Source organism: Rhinolophus sinicus, chromosome 3, assembly GCF_057876585.1.
Source record: "Rhinolophus sinicus isolate RSI-liver-muscle chromosome 3, RSI-T2T, whole genome shotgun sequence".
NCBI classification, from domain to species: Eukaryota; Metazoa; Chordata; class Mammalia; order Chiroptera; family Rhinolophidae; genus Rhinolophus; species Rhinolophus sinicus.
The window spans coordinates 88,195,034-88,210,704 of record NC_142503.1 but is presented as its reverse complement, the minus strand read 5'-3'; the positions used below and the strand labels follow the sequence as shown (position 1 = coordinate 88,210,704).

The following is a 15,671-nucleotide window of genomic DNA, read 5'->3' as shown; positions in this document are numbered from 1 at the left end:
GAAGGGATATTATACATTCTCTCCCATACCATTTGATGTTTATTGCATAAATTTTAATCTCAAGTTTCACCTGGTACAATAATATAATAATAAACCAATTTCTAATATCCTTCACTCTGGAAATAAATTATCAACTACTTACAGATCCAAGATAAGATGAATGACAATTAAAATCCATGCTCCCCTCTTTTTCCTGGGTACACAGCTACACTACCTTTGCTGGCACTCCTTGCAATTCATGTGGCCTCATGACTGAGTTCTAGCCAATGGAAAGTGAGCAGAAGCAAGGTACCACTTCTTGGTATGACCCATAATAAGTCTCCCAGGTACATATCTCCATGATCTCTTCCCCTCTGGCCAACTGGAATAGAGATGATCCCAGAGCAATCTGGGAGTGTGCATGTCCAAGATGGCAGAGCATCCTAATAAGAACACTCACACTCAAGTAGCAGTAGACTGTTATTTGAATGAACAAGAAATAAACATCTATTGTGTTAAGCCACTGAAATCTGGGGGTCTATTTGTTACAAAGCTAACATTATTCTAACCAACAAAATTACAGTGGCTGAAGCAACAACCACAGAAACAAACTAACTCCCCTCACAATCACCACACATCCATGTCCTTTGTAAAGAACATCTTTTAAATGGCAAAACAGAGGTAAGAAAATGGCATTCTAAACTTAAAATCCAGTGTAAAGTTTATATTTAGACTACTTATAAATGTGGGGGGCTTGGCGGTTTGTTTGTTTGTTTGCCACACAGAGCATTCTATTTTATTTGAATTAATTGCCAACATTTATAAATGAGTAAATTTCACGCAAAATTTGGATTTTCATCTTTTGAAAAACTGAATAATCTGACCAACTTGGGCTTTATTCTCTTTTTTATGTAAGTCATGCACTCTCCAGACTCACATGACTTGTTCTGGCCACCTTCCCTCTTCCGCATCACTTCTGTGGTCTTTGAATGCTGTTGAATTTGCCTTCTAGATTATCATAAATAGCTGGGGATTGAAAAAAATATTCAGTACCAGCTAGGCTGTAATTACAATAAGGAAAGATTAACTATTTCATGCTATGCCTTTGGCTTCTTTTTTGGAAATTACTGAACCAGCATATAGAATCCATTATTCTGTTGATCTGATAATTTTGATGGGCTTTTTTCCCAACAATATCTCTCAATATTCCCTATATGAAATACAACATAAAATCTCATTTCAGAATTAACTCATTAGAAAATAATTGGCAACATCCGTCCCCCTAATTCTAATATGAAAAGAAATAGTTATCTGATCATTTTCCGTTTAGCCTTTGGCTGTTAGAAAGATCAAAGCTGTATTTCTGTTTCAACTGTACTGTATGGGAAGTTACGATTTAAAATGTACATGTTCTATTTTTTCTCCTTTTATTGCTATTTTATTTCAAAATATATGTTCTCAATTATGATTATTTATGTACGTTAAAAATTCTGCTATTTCATACTTGCATTTCTTATAGGCTACCTCAAATTCTTTGTGAAATTGCAGTATAAATAAATAAGTATGGTTAAATTGAACATTATAGTTAATGTTTAATAATAGTATAAAATTAGAGCAGGAAAACAAATAATGTTTAATATTCATAAAACACCAGGTTATATCCATTTAAGATACAAATTTTTGATTTTGTTTCTTCCTTCTTGAAAGTAGGATAAAATTATAAATAAATAATTTCTTGGTATCTTTTCTGGATGATTTACTATAAAGTAGAGGGACAGGCTTGTTTTATTTTTAGAAATTAACATTGGAGAGCAGATAGATGCATTGTCTCATTTTCTTATCCTGTTTACTCAGCAAGGCATCTATTGAACACCTACTTTGTGTCAAGAACTATGTGTGAATAAAGCCAAGTCCCAGGACTTGGGGACGCAGCTAATGGAGTAGAATAAAGGCTAAAAGAGCGATCCATAGAATGTGCTCTAGAGCGAAGGGTAGTTTATGCCTGAGGAGTCAGGAGAGGCTTGCATCTGGGGGACATATGCACCAGGTGTTGAAAGGTGAGTAGGGGCTGAAGCAGGGGTAAAGGGTCCAGTTGACTACAGAATGGAGGCCTGAACCTGGAGGAATTCTTAGTGAATCTCAAATCAGCGTGATTGTTGAGTTCCAACTGGAAGTAAGGTATGGGGAAGAATGTCAGGAGATGAGGCTGTCAAAGGAAACATAGTAGGGACCTGGTCAAGGTCCTTACTTGCCATGATAGTTATTTACTCTCTTGTGGCCAGTGAGCAGCCCCTCAGAGGTTAAGTAAGAGACATACAGTAACTGAATCTATGGTCCATGGAACCGACTCTGAAAGAACTGCTCAAGGCCTTTGTGGAATTAGTCTGAGTACTTCCCTTATGATTTGTTGCTTTAATGTGACACTGACACATTTCAGAAAGAATTTAGGGTAACTTGAAAAGGTAAATATATTGCGTTAGAAGCCACTAAAATAAAAGCTGGAGAGCCATGGTAAATGGAAGTGAAGGGAAGCAAGTGGGAAGTTTGGTTCACACAATTCATGCCCTGACAGTCTACGAAATCACTTGTGAAAGGTGAGGCACAGAGAACTTGGCTGTAGCCTTGCTGGTAGTCAGAATAACCATTTACAGAAACCTAGAATTCATGGTGCTCAGTGAAAGAGGGTCGGATGCAGAGAGGGGTTAGTATAATATAATAAACTAATGCAATCAGTGAAAGCCCAGTGCTCAGTGAAAGAGCCAATGTTTCTGGTGCAGAAATGCATACTCTCTGATATAATAATAAAAGTCCTCCATAGTAATCTGACAGGAAATACAGTAATAAGCTTCACAGGACAATTTCTTATAAAATCTTCCCAAACTAAGTCATTAGAATCATGCCAAACCGCCTCCCCTGTTCATAAAAGCAATTCTAGGACAACTTGATATAGTCCAGAAATGTGGCTTTCTGCTGACCTCACTTAATTCAGGAAGGATTTTTGGGTATCCAGCTGAAAGAAAAACAAAATTGACTGTTTTTCGGGTACTCCTCTGTGATATGTTTCTTTTCATCCAAGTTTTTTAAAGCCCAAGGTGACACTCCTGGTTAGCTCCTGGAACACAGGTAAGCACAGAGCTGTCTGGTAGAAATGGTCATCTAGGTTGGGGCCGGAAGTGACGTCCTCTTTTAGAAATCGTGGGGCCTGAAATGTTACTTCTGGAATTGCAAGGGTGCTCACCTTTATTCCCCCACTTACTCATTGACGTACTGATTCATTCATTGAACAAATATTTATTGAGAACCTACTGTGTGGCAGGCACCATGCATTAGACCCAGGCTGACTCTGGGTTACGAGGAGCCTGCTGCTGTGGAGGGACAGCCCAGAACCCCCTCCTTTCCAAGCTCACAGAGAAGTTTGGCAGCAACATTCACCAGTGGGTTTTGAAAACTTCTGTTATTCTTCTATGATTTTTAGCCTCTCCAGATCAAGCAGGTGGGAGATGATCCATGGAATAACCACAGAAAAGTTAAAATAAAGGGTCAAATAATCATCTAGTCCAGATAATCCAGCAAAGAGTGTCAGATGCAGAGAGGGGTTAGTATAATATAATAAACTAATGCAATAAAATAGTCCTGAGATTTATCCCATAGGCTGCCATTCAGTACCAACGGGTTCTGTTCATACATAATCACTGAGGAATTTTCCATTTAGATTAACATATCTGGCTCTAAAAGAATGGCCCACTGGGAAGGAATTTCCCTATTCCTCACTGGCTCCAAGTGGGCGCTTTTAGAGCCTACTACCTAAGTCTCTCAGGTTGATTAACTCTGCCATGAGGTCTATAGATTCAATGAAGTTAAAAGATCATAAATTACTGGCACAACTGACATGTGTGTCGGGATATATATTCAGCAGAGAATCTGAATTAAGGGTGAAATCAAGCTTATGAAACAAGAGCCCTAGAGTCCGAATACCTACATTCCAATCTCCTCTTGCTGCCTACCAGCTGTGTGCATTTCAAACAAGTCCAGGGGCCACACTTTAAAAACAACTTAAACAGTATAAAAATTACAGATCTCAGCTGGGCATCACCGGAAGGATATATGACTATTTTTCCTTTGATCCCGGTATTATATTATATTATATTTATATTACATTATATTATACTATATATTATATTATATTATATTATATTATATTATATTATATTATATTATATTATATTATATTATATTATATTATATTATATTATATTTATTATAAAGACCTGGTCTTATAGTAAAATAAGACCGGGTCTTATGTTAATTTTTGCTCCAAAAGACGCATTAGAGCTGATTGTCCGGCTAGGTCTTATTTTCAGGGAAACACGACAGTATTCAGAGTCTAGCTGGCTTAGGGCACATGCCCATGCCTCAGCTGGTAGCTGATTGGGTACTTTGAATTACAGGCCCTCTAAGACTGCACACAATGGGAGAGATGCTGTTGAAATGGATAGCAGGGTGCTGTTTCCAAAGATGTGTTAATGAGTGCTCAGGCAGCCCAGACAGCAACAACAGCAAAAACCCATGCCCTCTAGCACAGTAGGAAAAGACCAATTAGCAGAAGGCTTGCTCTAAATTGGGGGTTCTTGTAGATTTTTAATTTAGAAAGCAAAATGGCATGAGATAGCTTCATTAGAGAATGGAAGGATGAAGTTAAACCATATTTTGGGGAAAAGTCTGGCATGGGTACCCATGCTGGTTCCTCCATGCCCTGTATTCCTGACCCTGATATTCCAAGTCTAAATGTGTCCTCAGGAACTGTAAGTGAGGAGTTTCTGATTTCAAAGACACACTCATTTATACAACAGCTTGAAACCTGCTGTATAATTCATTGGAAGGGTTCCTTCTTCCAGATATTTTTAACTTTTTAGTTTATTATGAAATATTTCAAGCATACAGAACAGTAGAGAGAATAACATAACACTCAAGGGTCTACCACCCAGTTACCCAGATTTCTCTTTTTGAAATAACCCCATAGAACATTACAGAGCTTTTGGTGCTGGTCAGGTCTCGGGGCTAGCTAGACCAAGAGATGAGCCAGCCATTAGGATGGAGGTGGGGAGCAAACCTCTGGACTACTGAAGATAATCAGGTCATCAATGATGGAATGGTTGGACAGGGCTGAGGACTTGTACCCCCAAAATACTAAAAATAGACAAGGAATGGATTTAACAATTTGGAAGGCATTGGAAGGTTTGATGGTCAGGGAAATCTTCCTGGAAGGAACTGCCTTGATGAACAATGGGGGAAATCTGGCAAATGGTGGAGACAGATATTCCCGGTGGAAAGAAACCAGGAGCAAAGTCCCTAGGGCAGGAATGCATGAGTGTACTTGGGGGGGGCGGGGTCACAGATATGTGATGGAGAAGAGGCAGGAAAAAGGGTTAGGCTCTCATTTTTAGTGTGACAAATGCCATTGTCAGAAGGTTGGACTTCATTCTAGGATAATGGGCAACCATTGTCTTATTCTCGGCTAAGAAACAGGGAAAATGACGTGATCAGAGTAAAATTCAATTCAGCAAAATGTATCGAGTGGTTGCAATGTGCACAGCCTTGTACTTGGTGTGGTGGATACAGAGACACAGTCTTGATGCTGCCCTCAATGACCTTCAAGTCTAGTGGGGAACAGATGTATAAACAGATAACGTCAATAAAATATAGTATTTTGAGCTAAAACAGAAGTACGTAAGGAAGCTACGGGAGCCCAGAGAAGATACTCTGGGGGTGAAGGGATAAGTTGATGCCTGATATGAGTCTTGCAAGAAGAATAAGAATTATGTGGATAAAGGAGAGAGGGAAGGATAGTCCAGACCAAGAGAACACAGAGAGCAAAGTCACAGAGCACCAACTGACACTGAATATGTAAGAAAGACAGCAGTTCATTTTATTTTACTAGCCTGGTCAGTGTGAGGCAGAGAGAGGACAGTGAGTGAAAAGAGGGGTCTGGATGGTCCTTTTAGAAACTCCACTCAGGATAGAGGGAAGGAAACCATGAGACAACTACAGTGGTCAAATCCTACAGTAATGTTACATCTAGGAGGAGCCACAGTCCATATGGGAATTCCAAACTTTACATGTGACTCTCAAACACTTAAAGGGATTCAAGTACATACTGTCTGCCCACTCTTGTTAATATCCTCTGCTACTTCCTAATCTTAAGCATCCCCAGAACTCCTGGGAGAAATTTCAATCTCTCAAAATAACCCTCACCCCATCTACAGAGTTCCATTCGCATCACCTTGGTCCCTTAGTCCCCTTTCTCTTCTCTGCCATTCCAACAGAATACTCATTCTCCCTATGAGCATTAATCTTTGGCTCTGTTTGATTTTCTGCCCTCACCCCAAATCTTTACACATGGATTTTATCCTTTCTCTCCACTGCAACCAGGACTTAATGGTATGAAAGCAAGCAGGCTACATTGTGATTAGGACAGAGGGTGGGTGTACAGTGGGAGGGAGGGTCTGGACTCAAATATGTTTATAATTTGGGGCCAGTAGCAATAATTAACATATAAAATGATCAAGCAGAGCTAGGAGTGTGACAGTGAAATGGAATAGAAGACCAAGAAGTGAGAACATGCAGAAGCATACTCGGAGCCTGACACTAACTAAACGTGTGATGAAGGCAGGGAGAGATAGGATTCTGACACTGCTTTGTAGTTTGGCTCCTGAATAAATAAAAGCAGTGTTGGTATTATTCACCATCACTGGGAGAATACAAACAGAGCAGCATATTTCAGAGATGGGAATAAAAGATGATGAATTTGAGCCTGGCGTGTCTGCAAGATAGTCAGGTCCTATTTAGCAAGCACAGTGCTTTAATTCAATGTAATATGTCAGCTGTCACCAAACCTGTGTGCTTAAAACGCCATTCATGGTCAAACACCATTGAAAACTGACATGCAATGGCCCTTTCTTGGAGACTGATTATACACTGCGAAGTCCTGCTATAAAACACTCATTTAACTTAATTTCCAATGCCTTTCCCATTTTTTTCTTTTTTCCAGAATACCTATTAACATCATTTAGAATGATTTTTTCAGGAACATTGTTTTAAGAAGTGCTCATACCAGAACTAAAGAGTTGTAATCAGGGGATGATTAAGATAGAAAAAACTTGGTGGGGGTGGAGAGAGTTGTTTGTTTGCGTGGAAGTCCGAGTTAAAGCATTATGAGCTGATGAATCACACAGAGTGAATAGAGAGAGAGAGAAAGTTGAGGAGAAACTTTTGTAAACACTGTTTGATACCTCAAGTGGCATGTAGAGAATCTAATTTGGAGAGGCAGCCAGTTGTGACAGCAAAAACATGAGTTTCAGAACTGACATGTGTGACAAGTGATTTAATCTCTAAGCCTTAGTTTGCTTATCTGAAAAATAATACCCACCTTGCTGAGTTGTATTGAGATTTAAAACAGATAATATATGAAGTACCTACCACATAGTAGACTCATAACTCACTCTCAGTAAATACTATTATTAATATTATTAGATTGGTGCAAAAGTAATTGCAATTTAAAAGGTTAAAAGTAATTATAAAAACCGCAATTACTTTTGCACCAACCTAATATTTTTATTTAAATATTCTTGATGACTTGAAGTAAAACTCTGATGCTTACACGGCTATATTAAAACCTGAACATTGAAAAATTACATAAGAGAAATCTCAGTCATCGGTATCATACCCTAATACAAGGAAGCAATCCATGTTCAGACAAGCCTGGTACAGGCATAGAATTCACAGAAGCTCAGCAAGGGAAGAAGACACCACAGGAATTTCCCTAAGGCACCCATGACTCCGTTTTTTCACAGTTTTTCATGAAGAGATGCTGGATGTTATTATCAGAACCTTAGTAAATTATTGGCTCTCCCCAAAACATTCTGAGCTAAAACCCCCTGGGCATACGACTGTAGGAATCAATCTGGCATGAGGAGATATCCTCTGACAATAGTCATTATTTGGCACCCTCAGGGGCAGGCTGGGGGAGAGGCATCTGTGACAGGATACTGGACTAATGAGATATACTTCTGTCTGAATGTATCACAGTGTCACAAAGCCCGGCCTCAGCCATTTTAAGTGTCAGTCAATTGAGTGTACAAGGTCAAAAGAGATTTTGAATTTAGAGTTAAATGTTCTGCTAACTGCCACAGCAAATTAGCTTTTCTCTATCCCAGCACAAAACTGGGACAATAACTATGATTTTATCTGGATCAGCTCATTTCAAACCCCAAAAGGATGACTAGAATTTATTATTTTGCAGAGTTTTTTCTGCAGGCCTTCTGGACTGCAGCCTCTCAGATCTGATTGCTCTGAGGACTTTGTTGCTCAAATCGGCCGCTTCACAGGACTGGCAAGGGCTTAATCAAGAAGTCATCGCCTAGCACCCGAGCTGTAGATGGAGGAGATCACGAAGGATGGGGAGCAAGTCTGTGAGGAAACACTTAGGGCATCAGGGCCGATCAGATCTTTGGGAAGGACTGGTGGCAGGGCCCTGACCAGTCTACGCCTGTCAGAACACAACAACGTTGTGTCAGGAGATGCTCATTTGTTGTTCTCTGAGCAAAGACAGGTTAAAGTATAAGTGAAATTTACCCTAGAAATTCACAGGGTCTCTTTCAGGGGAGCACGTGCAGCGGAAATGGGCAATTCTATCTCCGGTTTGTTTACATGATCAGTTGCCTAAAAATCACAAGATTGAGGCAGAATGATGTATATCAAACAGTGCTGCTCAAAATAGTCCAAAGACTGGCAGCATCAGCATTACCTGAATCTAGCATCACCTACAAGGGCAAATCCTCAGGTTCCACTGTACACATAAAGGAAACAGAATCTCCAGGTAATGTGTTTTTAAGTGTTGCAGTTAATTCTTGCTATACATAAGTTTAAGAAGAACTGCTATAGGCCTGTATTCAATGTTTCTATCATTTCCACTTCCATTCATTCACCAAACTAGGAAGCCTGGCTTCCTTGTCTTTCTACGCTTCGTTCATCGTCCAATTCTCTTATCCTGATGATACCTGATCAGACCATCTGGTTATATAGAAGAGCTCAGTTCTGTAATTTTTATCATCAACATAAATCAGAATTCTTTTATGGAAAGCCACTCTGTGGAGGCAGTAAAAATAGTGCTTCTTAGCCTTGTGGTTTGGTTTACAGCAGAAAGACCGCAGTTATAACTTCTGAAGATTTCCTGTTCATGTTCAGGGTAACAATGATGTAAATTAAGGAATGAAAACAGGAGAAAAACACTTACATGTGTTGTAAGTTGCTCCTGGGAGGCTTTCACTTCAGCTTGTAATTTCTCAATGCACTGAAAAGGAGAAAAGTTTAGAAACAAAGTATATAACTCTTACTTTTACATAGTCAAAGTATTCCAGATATAAATATGTACCAGTTCTCAAATCTTGTGAATGGCGTTATCTCTGCTAGAGGTTTTAAAAATCATCATTAAAGAAATCATTGCTTCCATCCGTATCTCTCCTCTATTCTATGGAAGAGCCCAAAGACAAAGTACATGAAAGTGTTAAGAATTAGGAAATGATGGGGAAAAATGTTTGCTGATGTACTATGGGTAACGCTAATTCACTTTACATTCTATATACAGAGGGTGCCAAAAAAATGTATTCGCATTTTAAGAAAGCAAAAACTATATTAAAATTGTAATAGTCAATACATACTGGTAACAAAAGATGAATATAAGTCATATGTATACATTTTTTGGCACCCCCAGTAGATATATATGGGACCAAGTAGGTTTGTACCTGTCTTTGTAATATATGGGTATGTTTTTCTAAAAAAGAAAAAAAAAAAAAAGAAATATATATATATATATATATATATATATATATATATATATATACACACACACACACATATACACACACACGTGTGTGTGTGTATGTGTATATGTGTATATATATATACATATGTATATATACACATATGTATATATAAAATCCATATATTGTATAAATATATGTATATATATATTTATATATACATATGTATATATATATACACACATATAGTGTGTATATGTATGTATATATATACACACATATAGTGTGTGTGTGTGTGTGTGTGTGTATATATATATATATATATATATATATATATAATCCTATATATATATAAAATCCTAAGGCAGATACCCATTTGGGTTGAATAAGAGACAAATTTATATGACACATATATAAATGTCTTGAAATCAGACATTAATAACTTCTTATAAAGGGATTGATTAAAAGCGTATGCCAAATTTTCTGATCCACTTGTTTTACTATGTAGAAACCATTCCTTGATTAAGTCTAACCCTGAAAACTAAGAAACATTTGTACAGTCAATACTACTTACAAAATAAATAGAATATTCAGCTAATATGGTTCAACAATTAGCTGATCAAACAAACTTTAAAAATATTACTGACAAAATTAATTTTTGTATGTGACTATTCATCAGGTGTATAATTACATTTAGCAAATACAAAATTGTTATTTACCATCTTGAACTTAAATTTGAACTTCCAACCCAGCCAGTATTGACTGCAGAATTATCAGTTCCTGTAAGTTTGGGTAACTTTTAAAATAAAGATGATCTTTCTTCTACTACATACCTGGTCTTTTGCAAGAACCATTTTTTCATACGATTCCCTACTGTCCTCCTTATGGTTCAGAGACTGTAGCTTTTCCTCTAGCCAGGAAACTTGCTTGAGCAGTTTTGATTTTGTTCCTTCCGAGGCTGAAAGCTAAAGACACTTGCTTGTCAGGGTATGTAAGTACAGTGACTTTTTAAAAGTTTCTTTTAAAGGTCCAATTTATAAATGAACCACCTCCATCAATATCTGTTAAATATGAAAATGGTTTCTGGAATATTCCTCGTATAACAAATGATTAGTATAGAGAGATAAGGAAATAATCTTAATTTTATTTATTTTTCATAATTAAGATAATCTAAGGAAGAGATAAGACCACATAGTTACAACATTTTAAGAAAGGAAGAAACTATTAAAATTGCAATAGTCAATATATACCGGTAACACAAGATGACTACAAGTCATATGTATACATTTTTTTGGCACCCCCGGTAGATAAATATGGGACCAAGTGGGTTTGTATCTGTCTTTGTAATATATCGGTATGTTTTTCTAAAAAAAAAAAAAGAAACCACACACACATACACACACACACATACACACACACGTGTATGCATGTGTGTACATACATGCACACATGTGTATATGTACACATATATGTATATATAAAACCCAAAACCCAAATTGTATGTTTATATATACATATATGTATATACACACACATATATATAGTGTGTGTATATATAAGTATATATACATACACACACACACACACACACACACATATATATATTTATTTTGTTTCTTCCGAGACTGAAATAATGTTTGCTGATGTACTATGGGTAACGCTAATTCACTTTACATTCTATATATCGTGTATATATACGTATATATATAAAATCCTAAGGCAGATACCCATTTGGGTTGAACAAGAGATAAATTTATATGACATATATACATGTCTTGAAATTCAGAGATTAATAACTTCTTATAAAGGAATTGATTAAAAGTATATGCCAAATTTTCAAAAACCTCACACTTTACTATACATTTTTAAACTATTACATAATATGAAAGTGTATAGATGAATAATAATATTAATAATAATTAACATTTACTGGATATATAACAGGCATTCTGTAGAACCTTTTGTTCTCATGTTTCTTTATCTCAATTCAGCTTCATACCCATGTTGCTCATGAGGAAATTCAATAAGTTCAATATGATTGTATAACTTGCCCAAGGACATGACAAGTAAGTGTCAGAACCCAAGCTTTCAGTAGTGGACAGTGAATCTGACTCCATAAACCCAAATTTGACCCCAGCTCAAGAAATGGGGCCTGATAATCACGACAGTCCCATCCTCTTTGCCACTGATTGGCTCAGGAATCAAGGCTTAAACCAATCAGAGCTTGGGTTTTCTTTGGCAACAGTTATTGAATGAGAAGATGTGATCTAATTTGGACCACTCACACTACAAAGGAGGAAGTTGGATGATTTGAAGAAGCACTCTCTTATCTACCAGATATGACTGTCACTGTAGCCATCCTACTAACATCAGGAAACTGCTTCTGTGATAAAGCCACACTCTGAGTGGAAGAATAGACGACAGAAAACACGTGGGTCTTATTGAATTATTGAAATGTTTCATCAAACAATTTTGAAGCATGTTCTATCTTGAGACTTACACTTAGTGAGATAATATTTCCTTATTGTTTAGGAATTGAGTTTTTTATTACTTGATACTATAAACACTGCACTGATACACTGTCTGATTCCAAAATTCCATGCTCTTGAACATGAGTGAGTATAAAGTCTATAGAAAAACAGCAGTAACTAACATTTATTTCGTAGTACCTGCTGGGTGCTATCTATATTTAAGTTACCTTATTCTATTGCTCAAAACCCTACAAGGAGTTTTGTTTATATTTTTTATTATTATCATTGTTTTATAGATTGAGGAGCTAGGCTCTTTTAGGGGTGAATTAGCTTGCCCACAGCTAAGAAGAGGTTGGATTTAAATCTATACTGGTGTGCCTCCAACTCTGGGTTCTATATTATATCTAAAACCTAACTCTGAGGCTGCCTGCAAAGATGAGGGCTGTGATTATTTTCCCCTCTTGTTATATGGCCTTCAGCATTATTTGTCAGCATGCTTTCTTATTTACCTAAATGAAATTTTGTTTCTAAGAACTGAGAACACTATCCTACCATCTTGCTTCCTTTTTATATAGATATCAACCCCATTTGTTTTCTCTCCTCCTGTCAGGGGTGTCTGTCTGAATATCCCTTTGACTCAGATATGCGTATCTTAGGTTTAGCTTAACTCTAAGAAACCTTGCCTTGTATACTTGAAAGTAATAAAAAAAAGAAAGAAAGAAAGAAAGAAAGAAAGAAAGAAAGAAAGAAAGAAAGAAAGAAAGAAAGAAAGAGGGAGGGAGGGAGGGAGGGAGGGAGGGAGGGAGGGAGGGAGGGAGGGAGGGAGGGAGAGAGAGGGAGAGAGAGGGAGAAAGAAAGAGAAAACTTTCTCTAGAATAAAAACAAATAAACAAACAAACCTTGACTTGGAGTCAGGAGAGCTGTGTTTTAGTCTTAACCCCCACAATTCACTGACACGATGACCTTGATACACATAGTAGGACTTTACTTTGCTACCTTTCTATATTTTCACAGGGTAGTTCTCCAATCATATGTATTCAACCTAGATTGTAAATTGTCCAGAAGGATGAATGGAGAGTTCTGTCAAAACTTTCAACAAGACACAATCAAATTGGCCAGGAGCAATCTTTGCTAAGATCATTCCATTTATTAACTTTTTAAACTATGAGTCTTAATTCTCTTATTTGTCATCACCTCACAAAAGCAGGATAAAGGAATATTATTTCCTCCTTATGTGGATACATTGGGGCATACAAAAAGATCAATATTTATCAGTTTTTGGCAAAGGAAAATTAATATTTCCCCAACCCCTTTGAAAATGGCTCATCAAATAATCTTGATAATACAAAAGGAAAGGAGAGAAAAGAGATGGGAGGAAAATAAAATAAAATAAAGATTATACATTTACATTTCTTCTTTTAATTTAAGCACCACATAAAAGATTGTGCTTTACTATGGATTCACAATGTTAACGGCCATTTTGAATTCACTCCATTGTTTTGATGGGGGAATTTAGGACTTTTCAAAGTCTGATTTTTAATTCAGATGCTGTTAGGAATGTTGCCTAAATTCAAATTCAAATTATGGGATAGAAAGCTAGGCATCAAAATAAGTGAGAGAAAACCCAAGTTAGCAGCTACAAAATATTACAATTGCATTTTAAAACTCTGGGGACCTTGGGCATTGCTTGCTCTTTTTTCCTTTTCTTTTCTGATTTACTTTTTTCATAAGAACTACTTTGTTTTACAGAGTAACTGTTTTGAAAGAGCATAGAAACAAAAGCTCAGTCCTATTTAGTATCAAGTATTTGCTTACAAAAAGGGAGTAGAAATGCATCTAGTCTTTAAACAATCAATTTTTATGTATCCTAATTAGTCACCTTTGCTGGGGCATATAGTTTACATGATGCGGGGAGTCTGATATTCTACCTTTGACTCCTTTTGAAGACCAGGCCTCCTTTTCGCTGCCCCTGGTCCTAACAAGTTTGCAGGAAAGAGGTAATTTAACAAGCATGAACAATATTTGTCTTAGAATTATGTAAAACAAAGAGACAACTTTCATGTCATACACTTGAAGTGTTAATCCATTCAAAAAATTCAACTTTCAATATGTACCCCAATGTTCAATAAAGATCATCATAAAGATATTGCAATAGAGTTAAATGTCAAAGAAAGATAAACTGTATCCATTGTACAATTTATTGATGCAGTCAAGAAAACTACTGCTATATTTTAGAAGTGTATTCAAGGTTATTGTTAAAACAAAATGACTTGAATTTCACAGAAGATGGCAGAGTGGGAAGCTCCAGAAATTGGTCCTTCCACTTAAATAACTACCGTGTTTCCCCGAAAATCAGACCTACCCCCAAAATAAGCCCCAGTTAAGATCATCAGCCAGATGGATGCATTTGGTACATTATGACGATGTTCCAGAAGAAGATGACATGACTGTATTTGAATAAATGTAGATTGTTGTACATGAAAAAATAAGACATCCCCTGAAAATGCGCCCTCATGCATCTTTTGGAGCAAAAATTAATATAAGACCGGGTCTTATTTTCAGGGAAACATGGTATTGAGCTGGCAAGAACTGTCAGAACCAACCATTTCAGAACTCTGGAGTCTAGCAGAACACTTATAACATCCATGGAAGCATTTGATGAGAAAAGAGACTGGCGTGTAAGGAAATTTCTGTCAGGTCACTGGCTAACTGCAGAGATAATGGGACAGAAGACTTTAGTGACCAGACATGACAACAAATATACATAGTCTTTGTAAAATTTGTTTGGAAAAGTAACTAAAAATATATATAACTGCAGCCCTTAACAAGAAACAACAGCAATTCTTGGGGGAAGGATGAAGAATCTAATTTCCAGAGTTACCACATTACAATATTCAAAATGTCTACTTTTCAACAAAAGAATTACAATGCTTACAAAGTAAAGTATTACCCATTTACAAAAAGGGAGAGAGGGAAAAAAGAAAGAAAGAAAGAAAGAAAGAAAGAAAGGGAAGGGAAGGGAAGGGAAGGGAAGGGAAGGGAAGGGAAGGGAAGGGAAGGGAAGGGAAGGGAAGGGAAGGGAAGGGAAGGGAAGGGAAGGGAAGGGAAGGGAAGGGAAGGGAAGGGAAGGGAAGGGAAGGGAAGGGAAGGGAAGGGAAAGGAAGAAAGAAAGAAAGAAAGAAAGAAAGAAAGAAAGAAAGAAAGAAAGAAAGAAAGAAAGAAAGAAAAAGAAAGAAAGAAAGAGAAAGAAAGAAAGAAAGATTGATAAAAATCATCCTTGAGGAAACTCAGATTTTGGAATTTTGGACTTGCTGAACAAATACTTTAAATTATTTTAAATATGTTCAAAGAGCTGAAATAAACCATGGGCAAAGGAGTAAAGGAAATCAGAAAAATGATGTAT

At 36.9% G+C, this 15,671-nt stretch overlaps 1 protein-coding gene across 1 annotated transcript in view; it reads right to left on the bottom strand.

The window, feature by feature from the left end:
- CCDC192 (coiled-coil domain containing 192) overlaps positions 1 to 15,671 on the bottom strand; it is a 156,270-nt gene that overhangs the window by 110,168 nt on the left and 30,431 nt on the right. The window contains exons 3-4 of the mRNA XM_088796920.1: positions 10,631 to 10,762; positions 9,272 to 9,328 (exon numbers count right to left, since the gene is read on the bottom strand). Coding sequence (XP_088653046.1) covers positions 9,272 to 9,328; positions 10,631 to 10,762 — 189 coding nt within the window. The remainder of the gene's footprint in view (positions 1 to 9,271; positions 9,329 to 10,630; positions 10,763 to 15,671) is intronic.